Source organism: Episyrphus balteatus, chromosome 1 (genome assembly GCF_945859705.1).
Source record: "Episyrphus balteatus chromosome 1, idEpiBalt1.1, whole genome shotgun sequence".
In the NCBI taxonomy this organism is placed as follows: Eukaryota; Metazoa; Arthropoda; class Insecta; order Diptera; family Syrphidae; genus Episyrphus; species Episyrphus balteatus.
Genome location: NC_079134.1, coordinates 57,101,317 through 57,120,835, shown reverse-complemented (window position 1 = coordinate 57,120,835; position 19,519 = coordinate 57,101,317). Strand labels below are relative to the sequence as shown.

General features: G+C 30.6%; 1 protein-coding gene across 1 annotated transcript in view; it reads left to right on the top strand.

Moving 5' to 3' along the window:
* The window catches only part of LOC129916193 (leucine-rich repeat and calponin homology domain-containing protein), a 204,449-nt gene extending 185,726 nt beyond the window's left edge, over window positions 1–18,723 (top strand). Inside the window, exon 10 of the mRNA XM_055996027.1 lies at window positions 5,455–18,723. Coding sequence (XP_055852002.1) covers window positions 5,455–6,369 — 915 coding nt within the window. The 3' untranslated portion in view covers window positions 6,370–18,723. The remainder of the gene's footprint in view (window positions 1–5,454) is intronic.
* The last annotated feature ends 796 nt before the right edge of the window (window positions 18,724–19,519 follow it).

The window sequence follows — 19,519 nt, the reverse complement described above, 5'->3', positions numbered from 1 at the left end:
ATTTTTTAAATAAAGGGTACAATTTTTTTACATAATTCAATAGTCTTATAAATTTCTAGTCGAAAACAAAAAACCACATGCTTATAAGTATTTTAGTTTTTGAGATAGGAGGAAAAATGTATCGCATCCCCAGAATTTTTTTTCCTCCTAGGCTATTGATTATGTCATTCAGAAAGGAAGTAAGACGTTCACGGGTTTTTATTGCAGGAATCGTTCAATGGGTTATAAGAGAAGATAAAACCGTGGAGTTCTATTAAATGAGAGGGTGGAAATTGAAGATAAGGGTGCAAAAGCCCCTTTTTTGGTTTTTTTCAATATATCTCGTAAGCCGAGCTAAATTTTGATATATTGCATTTCAAACTTTTTGTAGAGAATTAAATTCCCTATTAGAATAATGTTTTTTAAAAATTGAAAAAAAAAATTCCATACCAAAACAGCCGAAACAATGATAATAAAATATCTTCCCCCGTTTTGGCGGGAGGGGCAATTTTATAAAAAAAATACTTAAAATTAAAAAAAAATTATTAACAACAACAAAAAAACAACGGCAACACTTACAGTTATGATTGTAAGCACTAAGTTTATAATCTTAGCTTTTGGAAAAAGTATCAATCATAACTGTAAGTGTTGCCGTTGTTTTTTTTTTTTTGTTAATAAATTTTTTTTTAATTTTAAGTATTTTTTTAGAAAATTGCCCCCGCCGGCAAAACGGGGGAAGATAGACCCCCCTCTCATAGTCAACAATGATTGTATTTAACCCCCCTACAAAACCTCATTATTAATTCTTGGTTCTTGAGTTATCGTACTTTCCCCTCAAATGTTTATGTTTTACTTGAGTAAAACTAAAAATGCGAAAAAAGATAGATTCAAATCTCCATACTTCGGTTTTATCAATGAAAAAGTTTAGTAAGCACAGCATTTTGGAGGAAATTTAATTTTGTTTTTTTCTTCAGAGCAATGTTTATGCCTATCTCAACCCAAAAAAATATACAACTTAAAAAGCAAAAAAAACTAAAAAAAAAAAAACGAATTTTTTGATATTTTTTTCATCATTGTTTCGGCTGTTTTGGTATGGAATTTTTTTTCAGTTTTTAAAAAACATTATTCTAATAGGGAATTTAATTCTCTACAAAAAGTTTTGAATGCAATATATCAAAATTTTGCTCGGCTTACGATATATTGAAAAAAACAAAAAAGGGGCTTTTGCACCCTTATCTTCAATTTCCACCCTCTCATTTAATAGCACTCCACGGTTTTATCTTCTCTTATAACCCATTGAACGATTCCTGCAATAAAAATCCGTGAACGTCTTACTTCCTTCCTGAATGACATAATCAATAGCCTAGGAGGAAAAAAAATTCTGGGGATGCGATATATTTTTCCTCCTATCTCAAAAACTAAAATACTTGTAAGCACGTGGTTTTTTGTTTTTGACTTGAAATTTATAAGACTATTGAATTATGTAAAATTGTACTCTTTTTTTAAAAAATAGTAGAGTAACTAAAGCAAATTATTAGGGAACCCGGCCGAACAGCTCTGATTTTGACGATTTTTTTTTCAAACGTAGGTAATTTAAAATACTTTAAAGTCTATAGATTAAAAATTGCCGATGTTGCCGTATTGTTTTTTAAAATTAAAATTAAATTTTTTTTGAACAAAACCATTTTTTTTGCTTAAATTTCATAAAACAAATGATAGCAAAACATTCTCTAGGTAATTTAAGGAAAAAAAGTATAAAGGAGTAAGGAACAATCTTCCATCGTTTAAGCAATAAATGCAATTTTCTCACAATCTGACTTCACACACAAAAAAAAATATTTTGAAAACAACGGCAACACCTACAATATTTTAAAATACATTTTTAAAAAGCCAGAAGCTCATTCTTATCTCTTAAATTTAAATCCACTAAATTTAATGAAAAGTTTTTGAAAAAATGGTCCTCAAACTCAGAATTTAAAAAAAAATGTTTAAAAAAAAATTTTAAATGACTTTTTTCCAAACTTTTTCTAATAAAATATAAATTTATTTTAAAAAAAATTTTTGGCCATAAATATTATCAGTTGAATTCCGAAGAGGAAAAGGTAATATATATTACAGTTTAAAAAAAAAATTAAAAATTACTTCAATTTCAATGGGTTTTTTGTTTGATAAAAACTGAATTTTTGCATTGAAATAATTGATTTTCTCAAAGACTTTGGTAAATAAAAACTTTACATTTTTGCTATTTAACTTTCAACAGTAAGGGTTATTAAATTAATAAAAAATAATTTTATATTTAGAAGTTGAACTTAAAAAAAAATAGGTTAATTTTCCAAAACTTCTATTCAAAAAAGTTCTTCGAAAATGAAATATTTTTTAATTTTTTTCATAAACCGTAATACATATTGACATTCCTTTTATAATTTCAAGTTATAATAAATGTGGCCAAACAAAATTAAAAAAAAAATGCATTTTATATTACGAAAAAGTTTTAAAAACCACATGTTAAAATTTTTTCAATAATTTTTTTTTTCAAAAATCTGAGTTGAGTTACCATTCTTTCAAAAGCCCTTAATTCAATTAACTTAATTTTAATTTTACAAATATGACTAAGCTTCTAGCTTTTTAAAAATGTACATTTAAATATTGTAAGTGTGGCCGTTGTGTTCAAATATTTTTTTTTGTGTTTGAAGTCAATTAATAAGAAAATTGCATCTATCTCTTGAACGATGAAAGATTGTCCCTCACTCCCATATATTTTTTTTCCTTGAATTTCCTAGACAATCTTTTGGCATCAGTTAATTTTTTGTTCACAAAAATCTTCAATAAAATACGATCGTTTTCGATCAAAACGGCAACCCCGGCAATTTTTAATCTATAGACTTTAAAGTATTTTTAATTACCGACGTTTGAAAATAAAGATCATCAAAATCTAAGCTGTTCGGCCGGGTTCCCTAATATTGCCAATTTTTGAGCTTTAGTTACTCCACTAAAATGGAAAAAAAATAAACTTGAAGAGAAAAAGTTTTTTTTTCTAAAATGATGTTTTTGAAATTAAATTTTTCAGAACATATTTGCTCAACCAACTTAAATTAAAGACTTAGTTCAAGAACAATATTATAGCTTTCGAAAAACATATACAAAATCACAATGTCTATTTTCGATGTTTTTTAACAATTTTTTCCCCATTCTAAGTCAAAATGCCCTCCCGTGTATACAAAAATGCTTATAAAAAGGGATCAGGGGTGAGATTCTGTATGGCGAAAACGAACAAACGTTTTCGTGTGTGCGAAAGGTTTGATTCATACAACTTGAAAAACGAAAGAATTTGTTCTGTATCTGTCGCAAATTTTCTTTCGTTTTTTCAAAAACGAACGATCGTTTTCGTTTCGTTTTTTATAGAATGTACCCCCAGGTATGATTTTGAAGTTTACATATTTAGAATCCTGAAATTAGTCCTAACAATCCTGCATCATTACTTTTGGGGTCCATTTTTGTAAAACCTGCCGCGTCAGGTGCACCGAGATTGAGGTATTGAGGCTTAGGGGAAATGACAGAGAATCATTCCTAATATTCAGAATGTGAATTTTTGCTTAATTAGCCTACTCACATTAATTATTATGGGTTGACAGATGAAAAACAGGTATAACCAGAGACGTCAGATTGCCTTGATTTTAGATTATTTGGAATCAGCATTAAAAAATACCTTGAAATCATGTATCATATGTGTATATAATACCATAGCCTATTTTTGCTAGTTTTGAAAATCTCCATTTCACGCTTTTACCTTGAAATCGCGACTAACGGACATGAGATTTTTGTAGACTTTTGAGGTAAGTAATAATTAGAATGGCAAAACGAAGATATTGAGCAAAAAAAATTTCTATTAGCATTCATTTCGAGGTTCAACCCTTATTTGACTGTATTATTTGAAAACCGCAAATTTTCTACATATCAATGGATAGCCAAGGAAAAATAGATTTTTTCAAGGAAAAAGTTTGTAACAGACTGATTTTTGGTATACAGCTTGGTGTTAGGGTGGCTTACAATATGTGAAAAGTCCTGAAGTTTCCTCTGTCTGCTAGTCCAATTATAAGGGGTCAAAGCTCACACACATTTTTTATTTTTAAACCGGTAGGTTTTAGATAAATATTATGTTCCCTACAAAATTGTAGCTGAGGTTATTTTACAAAAAAATGTAAATCAAAGTTTTGCTGTATCACGCACCGTTTAGAAATAATATCACTTCAAACTCAATATGTTTTTCTTGATATTTTTATATTTGTTATTTTAATCAAATTACATGGGATAGTTTGAAATGCTGTAATGACTAAACTGTAAGTGATATGTACAAAAAAAAATTTATAAGACAATTTTTTGTAAAATAACCTTACCTACAATTTTGTAAAACATAATTTTTGTCTAAAACCTACCGTTTTTTAAATAAAAAATTTTGTGAACTTTGACCCCATATAATGGGACTAGCGGACAGAGGAAACTTCAGGACTTTTCACAGATTGTAAACCACCCTAACACCAAGCTGTATACAAAAAATCAGCCTGTTTCAAATTGTTTTCCTCACTTTGACAATTTTTGTCTATTCTTACTGGATTATGATGCAAAAAATTAATTTTATCAAATAAATCGGTAACAGTCCATTCTATGATATAATAGATGTTGAACATTTCAGAATATATGTATATGTTTCAGATCAAAACCACGTTTCGAAATAATGGCACAGTGAAAGTATTTTGCTTTAAACCTTAAGATTGCAGTTGTTTATTACAAATTAAGCGTGAATGCCGATTTTTTTAATGTGCCATTGTTTCTCAACGTGGTTTTATTTCTTTTATTCTCTTTAAGTTTTGCCAAATTTTATTTATTATAGAATGCACTGGTACCGAGTTATTAAATGATAGGCCCTTTTATGCCTTTTTAATTCAAAATGCTCCATCAAGCCCTCCCTATATGTCCAAAAAGTGTAGTTTTCACTAGAGTCAGTATCCAAACAACATGTACAAAAATTGAAACGAATTCACATTTTTAAGTTCAAAATTTCCAAATGATAAGACTTATTTGACTAAAAACAGTATTGTCAAATTTTCGATTTCGACGACAGCAACTATATCAATATGATGAAAATTATTAAGCCCATAGAGCTGATTTTAAGTTCCAACTATAGAAGATTAATTATGTTTCAAGGTCTTGATACAAAGCTTTTCTTTAGAGCTCAAACAATGACTCAACAAATTCGGTTAGGTTCGACACTCGAACGCGAAAACTTCTAATGTTCATTTGGCAATCATTATAAGCAACTGTGCCAAAAACTCAGTTACTAGATTCGACGCATGGTCTGATGTACAAGGTTACTGCACTTAGTTATATCCCTTCAATCCTTCCAACCTATATAAATAAAATTAAAATAAGAAAAAAAGTTATTGCTAATAACCGATCTGTAATTGATGTTGGTTGCAGGAGTTGATATGCTCTTGTGAAGATGTTATCTCCCCCCAAGATGAAGAATGCTCACTGAATGATGATTATAAACCGCCGCTGCTGCCTAATCCATCCGCTGTTTTCAAAACAATATCTGCTCTTCTTTCAATTCCGGCAAATTATCATCAAGAATCACAGAAAGTTCTTCAAGACCAAGAACAACATTATCAATCAATGGAAGATCATCAACCGCCTGCAACCAACATGCAATTGACAGAAAATTGGGAAAATAAATTAAATACCAAACGCGAGATGACCACATCGAATAACCAATTCGAAGACGAAGTAGTTGACACTAAAGGAAGTCAGTTGAAAAAATTTCTTCGTCATGCTAAAATCAAAACATTTCAAAAAATCAAATTAAATTTAATAAATAATAACAGTAACTTAAAAATAAACAGCAGCGGCGGTAAAGAAAGTCAATTGCAAACTATCGAGGAAACCGATGCCGATAGCTACCAAATAGTCAATGAGAAGATATCACCACTTGTCCTTAAAGTTAATGATCTGAATACTATCAAATTTAAATTATTTGAAATTACTCCTAATAACAACAATGAAAAAAACGAGGATACTCAAACCGTTGTTTCACAGTGCCTTTCCAAGAGTAATGTTACTGTGATCAGTGATCCCAGACATACACCGAAGATGGTATACAAACGAATAGAGTTCTTTGAAGACAAATCTGTATCACATACCAGTCGCAGTGATGATGTCAATACCACATCCAAAAACATTTGTAGCATTTACCAAACGAGCAATGAAGATAGCACATTGAAATACAACACGGATGAGTGTGCATTAAATCATGACTTCAATCTCCTTACAGTTGTTTTAGCATTCGTTTTTATTGCGACTTTTATTCTTCTAGTGATATTTCCACTTCCAGATTAATATTTATGTAACGTTTTATTAAGAAGTAGTTAGGGGATAATGTAACACGTTCTTAATACATACATATATTAAATAAAAAATGAAACATGATATTAACAAAAGTATTAATATATAATTTTATATCCTATAAATTATTTGCATTTATCTGAAAGTATAAGCTTTGATTTAAAAAAAAGTGAATCGTTGTTTAAAGAAAAATAAAATTCGTTTGGAAAAAAGTTAAAGAGGCAAAAATAACAAACGCTTTTTTGGAGAACCAAGTCATAATTTATTTTTTTTTTTACTTTTGCAATTTTTAAACACATAACTTAACCATCAATGTTCTCCTATTGCTATGATTAAATGAGTTAATTAATTTAAAAATATATAAATATGTTGCTTACCAATAAAAGAAGAGTCAAAGTATTCAAAAAGAAATAGAGGAGTCAAATTATTTTCATATTAATACGTCAAAAAACCTAACCACAAAATAAATTATTTTTTTCCAAAGCTAGTCTGAACTACATCTGACACGGCGCACAGTGTGGGATTTCGAAAAATGACTTGTCTTGTTTAATGCCAAAACCGGTTTTTCTTAAAGCTAATAGATTGTAGAAAGTGATAACAAAAGCATTGTTAGGTGGGGATCATGCATAAAAAAAAAAACTTTGCTCTTAATTTTTTCTCGTGCGTTTGGTGTGTGTTTTAATAAAAGTTTTATTTTTTTATATTTCCTTAATATCAAGGTATTATTGTGTAAGTAATTTTTTATTTCACAGGGTGTTTCACATTTTTGTTTTGGTGATTGAAGTTAAAAAAATGTATTTTTTTTTCAATTTTTGTACCTTTGTTAGAGCAAATTTATTCAATGCAAATCCTAATTTATTATCTCTCAAGAATCAATAAAATTTGGCACCCCAATTGTGTTATAATATATTTTTTTTCTATTTTTCTAAAAAAGATGACCTACAGTCAAAATTGAATAATTTCTTAGGATTTAGTAAGCTATGTTATAGATTTAAAAACTTTTTTTTTAAGCAGTAGGCTAGTGAATTCATTTAAAAATAGTTATAACAGAAATACAGGGTGTTCAAATCCAAAATTTAGAGTAAGAGAAAAAAAGAACTAAGTAATTTGAAAAATTAAAAAAGAAAACTACCAAGGAATAAAAATATATTATATCGGATAAAGGGTGTTTCAGTAATAATAAAAAAATTTAAATAATTTAAAATTTTTTGATTTTCATAGCGTTTATCGATATTTAAACAGGGTTTTCATATTTGCATACCTAAGTTAATAATCAAGTGCTTGGTCATTTATAACTCGTGGCTTAGACAATGTGCTGCTTTCTGAAGATAGAATAAATTTATTTATGGCAACAATGAGAACGCTTTGTTAAGGATTCAGTAAAATATGGGTTAAAATTGGTCGAAACTGTGGAAGCTTGAAATTTACATACTTTTCCCGACTCTTTGAGAATTTAAGACTACTGTAAATAGTCTAAGATGAAAAAACTTTCTCATATTATGATAGCAGACCATCATAAGATAAAACAAAAAAGAATTTGATGAGTCCTGCAAAAAAAGCACAAAACCCAATGTTTCCAGTTAACCTTTATGTAGTTTCCGAACTCCATTTACCAAAAAATTGGCTTATTATGCATATAAAATTATTTCTATTTCATTTTCGTATGTAATAGTTATAAATATAACCAACAAAAATGAATAAAAAGTTTTTTTTTCTGCGCGAAATTAATTTTTTAAGAGGGTCTATCAAGGCGCAAAAACTACTCATTATTGTACTTATATTTTAATAATATTATAAAAAAGAAATGGTAAAATTGTTTTTTGTGTCACCTACAGTACTTTTAAAAATGGGCAAAAAACTTAAACTTTCAGAGCTCTGTACATAAAAAATTTTACGAGATATTTAAATACCTAATTGTTATTATATTTCATTATTGATATATTTATAATAATTAATCTTGCAAAAAATTAATTCTCAAAAAGTTAAACCTGTAAGCGCTATTAATTTAATTGTCCAAACACATAAAAAACACGATCAAATGATAAATTGGATTATTTGAGAGTAAATTTTTGGCAATTTTATTTATTTTTTTTAAAGTAAACCCCAATCTTTCCAAAAAGTTACATCTTTGAACTCGGAAACGGTTTCGTATATAGATTTCATAAGAGTTACGTAAAATGTTCTTATAATTTTAAAGAAATATTGATATTTTACAAATTCATGTGGCCTTAAATGTATATTTAAAGTGCATATTTTCTATTTTTAAGAGCATATTTTCAACGCATAATTTTCGTTTTTAAGTGCATGAAAATCCTATCCCTATACATTACACTGTAATTTAAGAACAGGATGGTCTTAATTCGTCAGACTTAAGGCTAAAACCTAAACAAAAGCAAACGAATCACATTACGTTTTTATTTGGTCGTTCGAAATGCAAAACGAAGAAACTTTAATATTTTTAATTCAAATAGCACATTTTCAAGTTCATGCCTACTATAAAAACTTTTGTAAAAACAAATTTTGCATGACAATTTTTTAATAGTTTTTCAATAAAAAAGTGGATAAATATGTATTTAAGAAATAAAAGTGAACAAAAAATATTTTTTGAGAAATTTGATGTGGTTGTTAACTACAAATATACCAAATAACATCAAAAAGCCGTACGACACATTGTGTGCGTACTTTTTGTGAGACGTACGACAACTTTTGACAGCTTTTCCGATTCCAGTTACTGCTCCGGCTCCGATTTTGCATTGTGTTCCAGCAGTAAGTTGAAATATTTGATTCACTAGTTCAATTCTGATATTTTGTTTAAAAAGTATCAGTTCAAGAATATTTGTATAGTAGGGTCTAGGGTGGTCCAAAAAACATTTTTTTCGATATTCAGTTGGGCCACCTCCGGTCTTTTGGAGGTTAATAGTCTTTAGAAAATATCTTAAATATGAGGCTACGAGAACAATAGTGGCGTAAGCCACAAAATTAAGTTTTGAGCTACGAGAGATTTAAGATTCAGGGTTTTATAAAACAACACTTTTTTTTAGTGCCATCTAGTTCTGAGTGTATCTAGCTGCATAAATCTAATTTTGTATCAAAATAGATATATTAAGAGACCAAGTGTTTATGAAAAACTCATTTTTTAAAAAAAGTGGGTACACCACTATTAGGCTATTGATTATGTAGTTTAGAAGAAACTAAGACGTTCACGGGTTTTTATTGCAGGAATCGTTCAATGGGTTATAAAAGAAGATAAAACCGCGGAGTGCTATTAAATGAGAGGGTGGAAACTGAAGATAGGGGTGCAAAAGCCCCCTTTTTGGTTTTTTCAATATACCTCGTAAACCAAGCAAAATTTTGATATATTGCACATACAACTTTTTGTAGAGAATTAAATTTCCAATTGGAATAATGTTTTTTTTTAAATTGAAAAAAAAAATTTCCATACCAAAATAGGGTGATTTCATAATTGCATGGTTTCTTTGTTTACATGCGGTCATTTGTGATCAGACTAATGTCAGAAAAACTATTTGCGCATGTATTTTACTTTGAATTTAAGAACACTTTCTCCGATTTGGGTCTTTTGTCAAAAGTTTGAAGTTTCAATTCAGCCTCTTCATTAAAATAAACCAATTCCATCCTTTAAGAAAAAAAATCTTTTTTTTTTAACATTTCTCCAATTGTTTACAAATTTATTATATGCAAGAAATTCGCGGCTATTTTTGTTATTTTGACTTGAATTTTAATATCCATTAAAAATTTTGATTGAATTGAGAAATAAAGCAAAGCTGTATCATTTTTTACGTCATGTTCCTTCTTTCTTCAAGTTTAAATTCATTGCGCATGGGAATTTTTTCATTTGCACATTTGCGCTGCAAATATTTGCGTTTTACATTTATGAACACCTGACATTTGTCATTTGCATTAATGAAATATTTGCATTCGTCAGACTTGCGCAACCATGCATTTATGAAAGCACCCATAGTCGAAACAATCATAAAAAAAATATCAAAAAAATCTATTTTTTGAGTTTTTTTGCTTTTTTAGTTGTACATTTTATTTGGGTTGAGATAGACATAAACATTGCTTAAAAGAAAAAAAGAAGATTAAATTGCTGAAATTAAATGCTGTCCTCACTAAGATTAAGAGATTAAGATTAGGGTGAGAGGTGGGAATAATTCGCCTTATCACTGCGGCCTCTGATGGGCCTATTGTGATGTCCTCTTTTTAGAGTTCACGTAGAAATCCTGAGTTTAGAAAACTTAGTATGTTTTTGGGTGAACTAGCGGCAATGTTTTCCGCTTCGAGATAATACCCTCCGAGGTGACGTCGACGTGTATTGATTAAGCAATTACAGTGACACAATATGTGTTCTGCTGTTTCTTCGTCTTCGTTACACATTCTGCAGGTATCGTCTTGTGTAATGCCCATGGTCTTGAGATGTTTTTTTACTGAGCAGTGTCCAGTAAGGAAGCCTGTGGTTATGCGAATCTGACTCCTGGTGAGTGTGAGGAGTTGTTTCGTTCTGGCGTGGGAGATGTTTGGTATAAATTTTTTGGCTTGTCTGTTACCTTCCGTATGTGTCCATTAATGATTAGCCATATCTCTTAGCCATTTATTAATGTAATGTTTTGCAGTGCTTGTTGGTATGCCACAGAATGGTCTTGGCATCATGAATGTAGATGCGGAACCTTTTCTGGCTAGTGTGTCTGCTATTTCATTCCCAACGTGACCGCTGTGACCAGGTATCCAAATGAGTTGAACTCTGTTTGTACTGGCGAGCTGGTGTAGAAGTTGTATACAGTCCCATACCAGCTTTGAGGTGACTTCACTGCTCCTAAGAGCTTGGAGTGCGGCCTTGCTGTCAGAGAGAATATAAATTTTTTTGTTTATTACAGCTCTGTTTAAGTTTTCTCTGAGGCAGAGTTCAATTGCGAATATCTCTGCTTGGAATACGGAATTGAAGCTGTCCATGCTCTGGTGCAGATAAGTTTTGGTGTTCATTCCGAATACTCCGGCCCCAACACCTTCATTTGTTTTGGAGCCATCTGTGTACCATACATGAGACTCGCTATTGAAGATGGGTCTGTTCTGTTCCCATTCATGTCGTGAGGGGAATGTGACCTTATAGTTTTGGGTGAAGTTATATCTTGGGAGACAGTTGTCTACTAGAGATATTTTAAGTAATTCTTCCCTATTTAATTCAGTGAGAATATCAGAGTGGATTATCTTGGAATTAGAGTTATCTTCTGCGATGAGCCTGTAGCCGTTGACCATGGCTTCTTTCTTTAGTAGGAGATGGAGTGGTGGTAGATCTGTGATAACTTCTAACGCTGCTGTGGGGGCTGTTCTCATTGCTCCTGTGTGTCCTCACTAAATTTTTTCATTGAAAATTGACCGAAGTATGGCCATTTTAATCCATCTTTTTTTATCTATTCGCATTTTTAGTTTTACTTAAGTAAAACAGAAACATTTGAGGGGAAAGTACGATTACTTAAGCACCAAGAACTGATAATGAGATTTTGTAGAGGGGTTAAATACAATCATTGTTTACTATGGGAGGGAGGGTCAATGTCCCCCCTGTTTTGGAGAGAGGGGCAATTTTCTAAAAAAAATACTTAAAATTAAAAAAAAATATTAAAAAACAACGGCAACACTTACATTTTTGATTGATACTTTTTTAAAAAGCTACAATTATAAACTTAATATTAATTTTAAAATGAAGTTATTTTAATCAATTCTTTTTGAAATACCCGATTTCAAAGTCAAAACTTATAAAAAAAATGTTTAAAAAGCACATTGAGTACAATTTTCACAAAAACTGTGGACTTCAATACGACAAAGTAAACTGCTTTAATTGATTTCTTATAAAATCATGAAAATCATAATGTTTCTATGCCTTCTACTTATTTCAAAAAGAATTGATTAAAATAACTTCATTTTAAAATTAATAGTATGTTTATAATTGTAGCTTTTGAAAAAAGTATCAATCAAAAATGTAAGTGTTGCCGTTGTTCTTTAATATTTTTTTTTAATTTTAAGTATTTTTTTAGAAAATTGCCCCTTCCTCCAAAACGGGGGGACATTGACCCTCCCTCCCATAGTAAACAATAATTGTATTTAACCCCTCTACAAAATCTCATTATCAGTTCTTGGTGCTTAAGTAATCGTACTTTAATCGTACTTTAAATTTAATCTTCTTTTTTTCTTTGAAGCAATGTTTAGTTTATGTCTATCTCAACCCAAATAAAATGTACAACTAAAAAAGCAAAAAAACTCAAAAAATCGATTTTTTTTTGATATTTTTTTTATGATTGTTTCGACTATTTTGGTATGGAAATTTTTTTTGTTTTTTTCAATTTGTAAAAATAGGGACCATGCATAGGGACTATTGAAATCAGTTGGCATTGGTTGGGATGCGAATATCTTCTAAACGGTTAAAGCAACCAATTTGAGGGCAGGGACTTTTTTGTAGAACATTTAAGCCCCTACAATAATCCATCTTACTAATTTAATAATAATGACTTTTCAGTGAAGTAGAAAATTTTGAAAAGAAAAACAAGTTTTTATATTTTTGTTTAACTAATATCTTTCAAATGGTTAGATTAAAAAAAAAGTTAATAAGACCTTTTTTGTGGAGCAATCTGTTTCCTACAAGAATATGTTATGCGCGTTTAATTATTATAATTTTTAAAGATTTTCTCGATTTTTAGACCTCAAATATCTACTAAACGGTTAGATAATTCAAAAAAGTGTATTTAACCTTTTTTGTAGAGCGTTCAATTTTCTACAAGAATATGTAAACAAATTGGCTAAAAAATCAATTAATAAAAAAATTATTTTTTTTGGTAGAAGCTTGATGTAAAAATGGAAAATTGAAAAGCGGAGGACCTTCCCATTAAGATAAAGAGCTCATATTTGGTAAGTATATTCTAGAGGTGTCTAGCAATCGAGTTTTCGAGGTACCAAATCAAAAAAACGAATTTCGATTTTTTTGACCCACCCTAATGTGCAATATATCAAAATTTTGCTTGGTTTACGAGGTATATTGAAAAAACCAAAAAAGGGGCTTTTGCAACCCTATCTTCAGTTTCCACCCTCTCATTTAATAGCACTCAGTGATTTTATCTTCTTTTATAACCCATTCAACGATTCCTGCAATAAAAACCCGTGAACGTCTTAGTTCCTTATTACCCTGTTTTTTTCGACATAATCAATAGCCTATATTGCTCTCATAGCCTCATATATTCTTCGATAAATACGAGCAATAACACTGTGCTCGAAAAGGGAACTTATTTTCCGACAGAAGGCTCCCATATCTACTCAAGATAATTCGATACGCTGAATACGATGGTGAAAAAGAAACTCGGCTCCAATAAAAAAAAAAACATGGCGTGAAAGTCGAAGTTGCAAGGGGTGTTTTTCATAGGAAAAAAAATGAATAAGGTGGGCCCTGAGGGCTAAATTCCTATTTTTATGAACTTCGTTAAGAGAATCATTATTTGAAGGTGTCTATATAACTGTGAAAGCGGTGTCATTAAGTGCAAAGCTATTTCATTCTACAAAACTTTCGATCTGCAATTTCTAACACAGTTTTTGTTTACTATTGGAGGCGAGTTTCTTTTCGTAGTTTCTAAAGTTGTAATTTTTGCGAAGTTTTGTTTTTCTCAAATGTTTACCACTTCTGACAACCCGTTTTGCCGTGTCGTTAAACATTTTCCCCATTTTTTCCGCGCCTAAAGATTTTTTTCGTTCTTACAGGGGCTCTATTTTGTAAAACGATTATCGTTGAAACTACTTCGTTCTTGTTCAAATGCGATTAGGTACTACGATAATCGCTTGATTTCAACGATACTCGTAAAAGTAAATGCTTACGACTGCTATTTGCCTATCGTTTGACTTTCGTTCTCGTTTGTCTTGCTTAGAAGAAAAATTTGCCAAACTTCGAAGCCAATTTTATTTCCACTGAAATATTAAAACGAAGAAGCAAAAGTTAAGGATTATCCTTTAGGATGTCCCAAAAAAAACGCGAACACCAACCCCCGAGGGGCTGATCCAACAGTTCGACTTACAGATGAGCAAATAATACAAGAGACAGATTAATTGGATTAATTATTAAGACCGCTTTATTCGCCTGTTCCAAATGAACTAACTTAAACTTAGAACTTAAAGTAATGTCTCACTTATGCTCGTGCAAGGGTAGATTGCTGGCACAGCATTTCCGGACTGTGGGAACAGCGGATGCGGATCGTATTCGCCTGTGGCCTTCAATATTGCAAGTGCATTTACCTTTACTGTAGGTATAAATGCACTGTCAGCAGTATAACCTTCGCTCGTGGGAAATGCGTCGTGTTAACTCAAATTTCGCAGTATTATTAAAGCACCACAACACAACAAAACCATAAAACAAACAATTGATCTCAATCTTCATGGCCAATTAACAATGGCAGAGATAAAGTTTTCAGAAAGATGATTTCCTCTTTAAACTCATAAAATAAAAAGTCGAAATCACAAAATATGTCCATAACTTCAATTTTATTATGTTTTTGAATAGAAAACATTATTAAACAACATATTATGTGAAGTAAAAAACAAATATTTTTCCACTTAAGATTTTCTTTGTCTCCTTATTTTTTTACTGCTTTTCATAGGCGTGAAGTTGGTACGCTTGAAAAAAAGCATGGATTCGTTATCGCTGTACTTAATCGCTCTATATCGTGACTATCGTTGTCCTCTGGGTACTTTTCGTTTCGTAATATGATATAGGGCCCTAGGTAATACGAAAACAGGCTAAAAGTAAGATGAACTAAAATGTAGAACTATTCAGATGACCGGCAGTGTATATTTATTTAAATACCTTCTTTTACGAACAATTTTTCCAAAAAAATTGATTTTTCATCATTTTACATCGATTGAAATAAAAAAAACTGGAAAATTATGGCAGATTCTATCTTTAGAAGGTTTTTTGAACTATCTCAGTGTAATCAATAGGTCACAAGATTGTCGACCAGGAGTGCAAATAAAATAAAGTGCACGACTGGGGTCGCACGTACTTGCTCTTATGGTAAAAGTAGCTCTAATGTTAAATGAAAAAATTAGAGAAAGTTTAAAATTTGATATTTTCAAGGAATTTCATTAGTAGTGTACAAAAATAAAATCTGTTTTTATAATTAACTAGCTGACTTCTGCTATTAACTTCCAATTTTGGAGTGTGTCAATCTTTTCCAAAAAAAAAAATCGGGTCACAACATCAAATACAGCATACAGAGGTCGAGCTACGGCATACGTTCGTTAACGTATTGACACCTTATGTCACTATCATTTTCTTCTGATTAAATAGAGAGGGCAATAGTCAAAACGTTAACGAACGTATGCCGTAGTTCGACCTCAGGTCTTTATAAATAAAAGAATGTGTTTTTTGAGTTCCATTGATCGCATTATCAAGATTGATGTTTGTAGGCTTAAAGTTTCTGTATTTAGAATATGAAATACTACGAATTTAGGTTATTCATATGATTTGGAAAACTAACTTTTTGAATCCCTTGAAAACAACATAAAGCCAGGGGTCGCATTACGGCATACGTTCGTTAACGAATGGTTGCTATGTGTCCCTATCGTTTTCTAATAATTAAATAAAGACAGAAATAGTCAAACGTTAACGTACGATCGTAACCGTGTGCCGTATCTAATTCGACCCCCAGGACTTGAAAAATCGTTCAAAAGAAATTGGATTTGACCACGCTAACCATTTATGGTATGAAAATAGAAGTTGGCCGATTCTTAGACTTACCCGATGTATCCACAAAATTTCATAAAAATCGTTCCAAAAATATATAAAAAAGAATTTTTGGTTGGGCCACCCTAACTATTTAGTGGTATAAAAATAGATGTTGGCCGATTTTAGACCTACCCGATATACCTACAAAATTTCATAAAAATCATTTCAATAAAATATTGAATTTTTTTTGGTTGGACCACCCTAACCATTTTATCATATGAAAATTCATGTTGCTCGAATGGCCGATTCTCAGACTTCCCGACGTACACAAAAAATTTTGAAACGATCGTACCAAGAAGAAATTAAAAAAATTTGGCTGGACCACACTGACAATTTAGAGGTATGAAAAATAGATGTTGGCCGATTCTCAGACCTACCCGATATGTGTACAAAATTTCATCAAAATCAGTCCAGCCGTTTCGGAGGAGTTTTATGACAAACACTGCGACATGAGATTTTTATATATAGATTAAACACCACATTAAATGATATTTCACACAAAATCAAGTATTCCATTTCATTTCTTGCATAGAAGAAATTCTATCGAAAATCGTTAGAGCCGTTTTCTTAAAAATAAATTTCTATATATACAAATTTTCTAACATTTTACAAAAAAAAAGTTCGTAAGGCATTTTTAAGAAAATATTATTCAACACATAAAAACGATATTTTGATAAAATAATGAAAACGTTTTCAAAAAAATTGTTTAAAAGGAAAAAAATTTGAAAAATTTGAAATCCAAAAATGTATTTTTTGAAAATTTTTTAAATTTTTTATATAATGGTTAGGGGTATTCACGTAAACGCGGAAAACCCGTAGAAACCGTAGAATTCTCTTCTCTATCGGTAGAAATGAGCTGTCAAAAAATCTATGGGAAAATATTCTACAAATCATAGAATTTTATCTCACAAATTTGAGCATGAACCGTAGAAAAAAAAATCTGATAAACTTTGGGTGAGTTCAATCACCTATCGGATAGGGGATAAGCTGTCTGGGATACCCGTATCTGGAATATCGTTCTGAACGCAACAAATCGTCACCCTAGTATTGAAGTGCCGTATACGCCATTTTTACATTTTTGGGAAATCGCATTTAAATGTTCGGAAGATAATTGCGAAAGAACTAACCGCTGGTATTTTTTGATATTTTAGTATGATATATAATTAAAATGTGTCTTTTATATACATGTTATTGGACATCTGCAATTCGTATAGTTTTTCAAATATTTAAATTTTTGTCCAAAATGAGTTTGCCGTATACGCCATGAAAATCAGAAGTTTCTTTTATTCATATACACGTACGTCAAAAAAAAAACATAACGTACGTCAAAACAATTCTCAAAATTATATTGCATTGCATGAAAAATTTGACGTAAATGCCAAAATTTCTTGTTTTTGTCAAAACAATAGTGAATATCTCGGCAACGAAAAAAGATAGAAAAAAACGGATAGCAGATTTGAAAAGAGCAACTTCGAAAACATACGACTGCATACCTAGTTCAAAAAATGCAATTTGGCGTATACGGCACTCCAATACTAGGGCGACGAAATGTCTTACTATTCAGATAACCACAAATAAAATATGTTAACATTGAAAAGAGAATTTTAATTTATTTGAGCAAATTACATTTTTTTTATTGTTGCATAGTATTTGCAAAATAAGCTTGACTTTTTTTTTTTATTTAAACAAATTTTATTTCACGTTTAATAAACAACTGTTTGTTTTCCACGTTTACGCAAATATTTCTTGTGGGGTGTTCACGTAAACCATTTGCGGAAATTAATATTTTTCTACAAAGTGGACAATTCTATCGTTACATGAATACCCTTATTGTTTTAACGTTTCTGTATAAACATTTTGGTCGAAATCTGTTTTGTCATTTACGAGAAATTCATATGGTAGGTACCGTTAATAACGGTACATAAAATAATTTTTTTATTTCCAAAAGAAGCTTTTATGTATTACACTACACACACAAATTTTAATCAAAATCGTTAGTCGTTTTTGAAAAAAATTTGTTTTGTATTTCCGTTATATGACAGGTAGGGTAGGATGGTATAAGAGTGCGCGGTTGATAAGAGTGCGCAAAGCGATTTTCTACGGTTTGAAAGGGAATATAAGACTGAATGCACATATCTAAGTGAGTTTGATCTGCTGTCAAAATTTCATGCAAATGTGTTTGTAAACAGAGGTGCTAGTTAAGTTTAAGTTTTTTAGCACTTTCTTTTTCAATTTTTCTCGCCAAAAAAATTAAATTTTCCGCTTAACAACAAAAAATAACAATTAACAAAGTATGGGACATTGAAAAGTCGACAAAAAGAAACATTTGAGGAACACGTAAGATTGGTCATAAAGTGCATTGTGAAATACATATATATTCTTCGATTACATGTCTGAACGTGTAAGAGTGCGCACCATGATGATGTATAAGAGTCCGCGGGTTATAAGAGCAGTAAATGCTATCCAAGGCGTCAAAATAACTGGCATTTGTCCATATACCAGCAAACAGTAGCTAGAAAAAGCAATTCCAACCAAAAAGAAACCAAATACAAGTTTTACAAAAAAAAAAAAGCGAATGAAAGTAACTAGGAAATATTGAAATTTTCTCGGAACCATTAATCGAAGACTAAATTGATTGTTCCTCATGCAAGGAGTGATGGGTTGAAAAATACTCTGTTTATTTAAAGATAGGCAGTTTTATTTGCGACTTTTGTGTGAACTTACACCTGTACGTAGCTGCGCACTCTTACAAACTAAGCCGCGCACTCTCACACAATAGTGTGTATAAGAGTACGCAAATGACCTAATGTGGTATTTTGTTTATAACTATTGAATTAATACATTTTTGTTACCAGTTTTAAGTTTTCTTCGTTGCTTTGATTAAAAACTAAAAACAATATATAAAAAAAGTAGTTAAATTCTTTTTGTTATTGTTTTATTTGATGTTTTGTCTAAAATGCGCACTCTTATACCACCTTACCCTATCGTTAGTTTTGGTCATAAAAAAAATTTCAATTTGTCCTCTAGGGACCCAAAACTGTTAACAAGCAAGTTTGAAGAAAATCGCTCCATTAGTTGAGGCTTAAATGCACACAGACAGACAGACAGATTGCCGGATATACAGTTCGTATTGTCATGTAAAATTGTTATTTCGAGTTCGATTTTTTTTCCGAATCCTAAACTTACCATATAGTACCTATATCGAACAAAAACTTTGTTTTAAATACAAAAATAATTCAAATGTAATCAAAAGTAAGACATTTGTATTAAAAAACAAGCAGTGAAACTATAACTTTATCCTGGTAAGAATTTAAATTAAAAACTTGTCTTCTTTTTTTTAATACAAGAATATTAAAGGACCCCGCACAATTT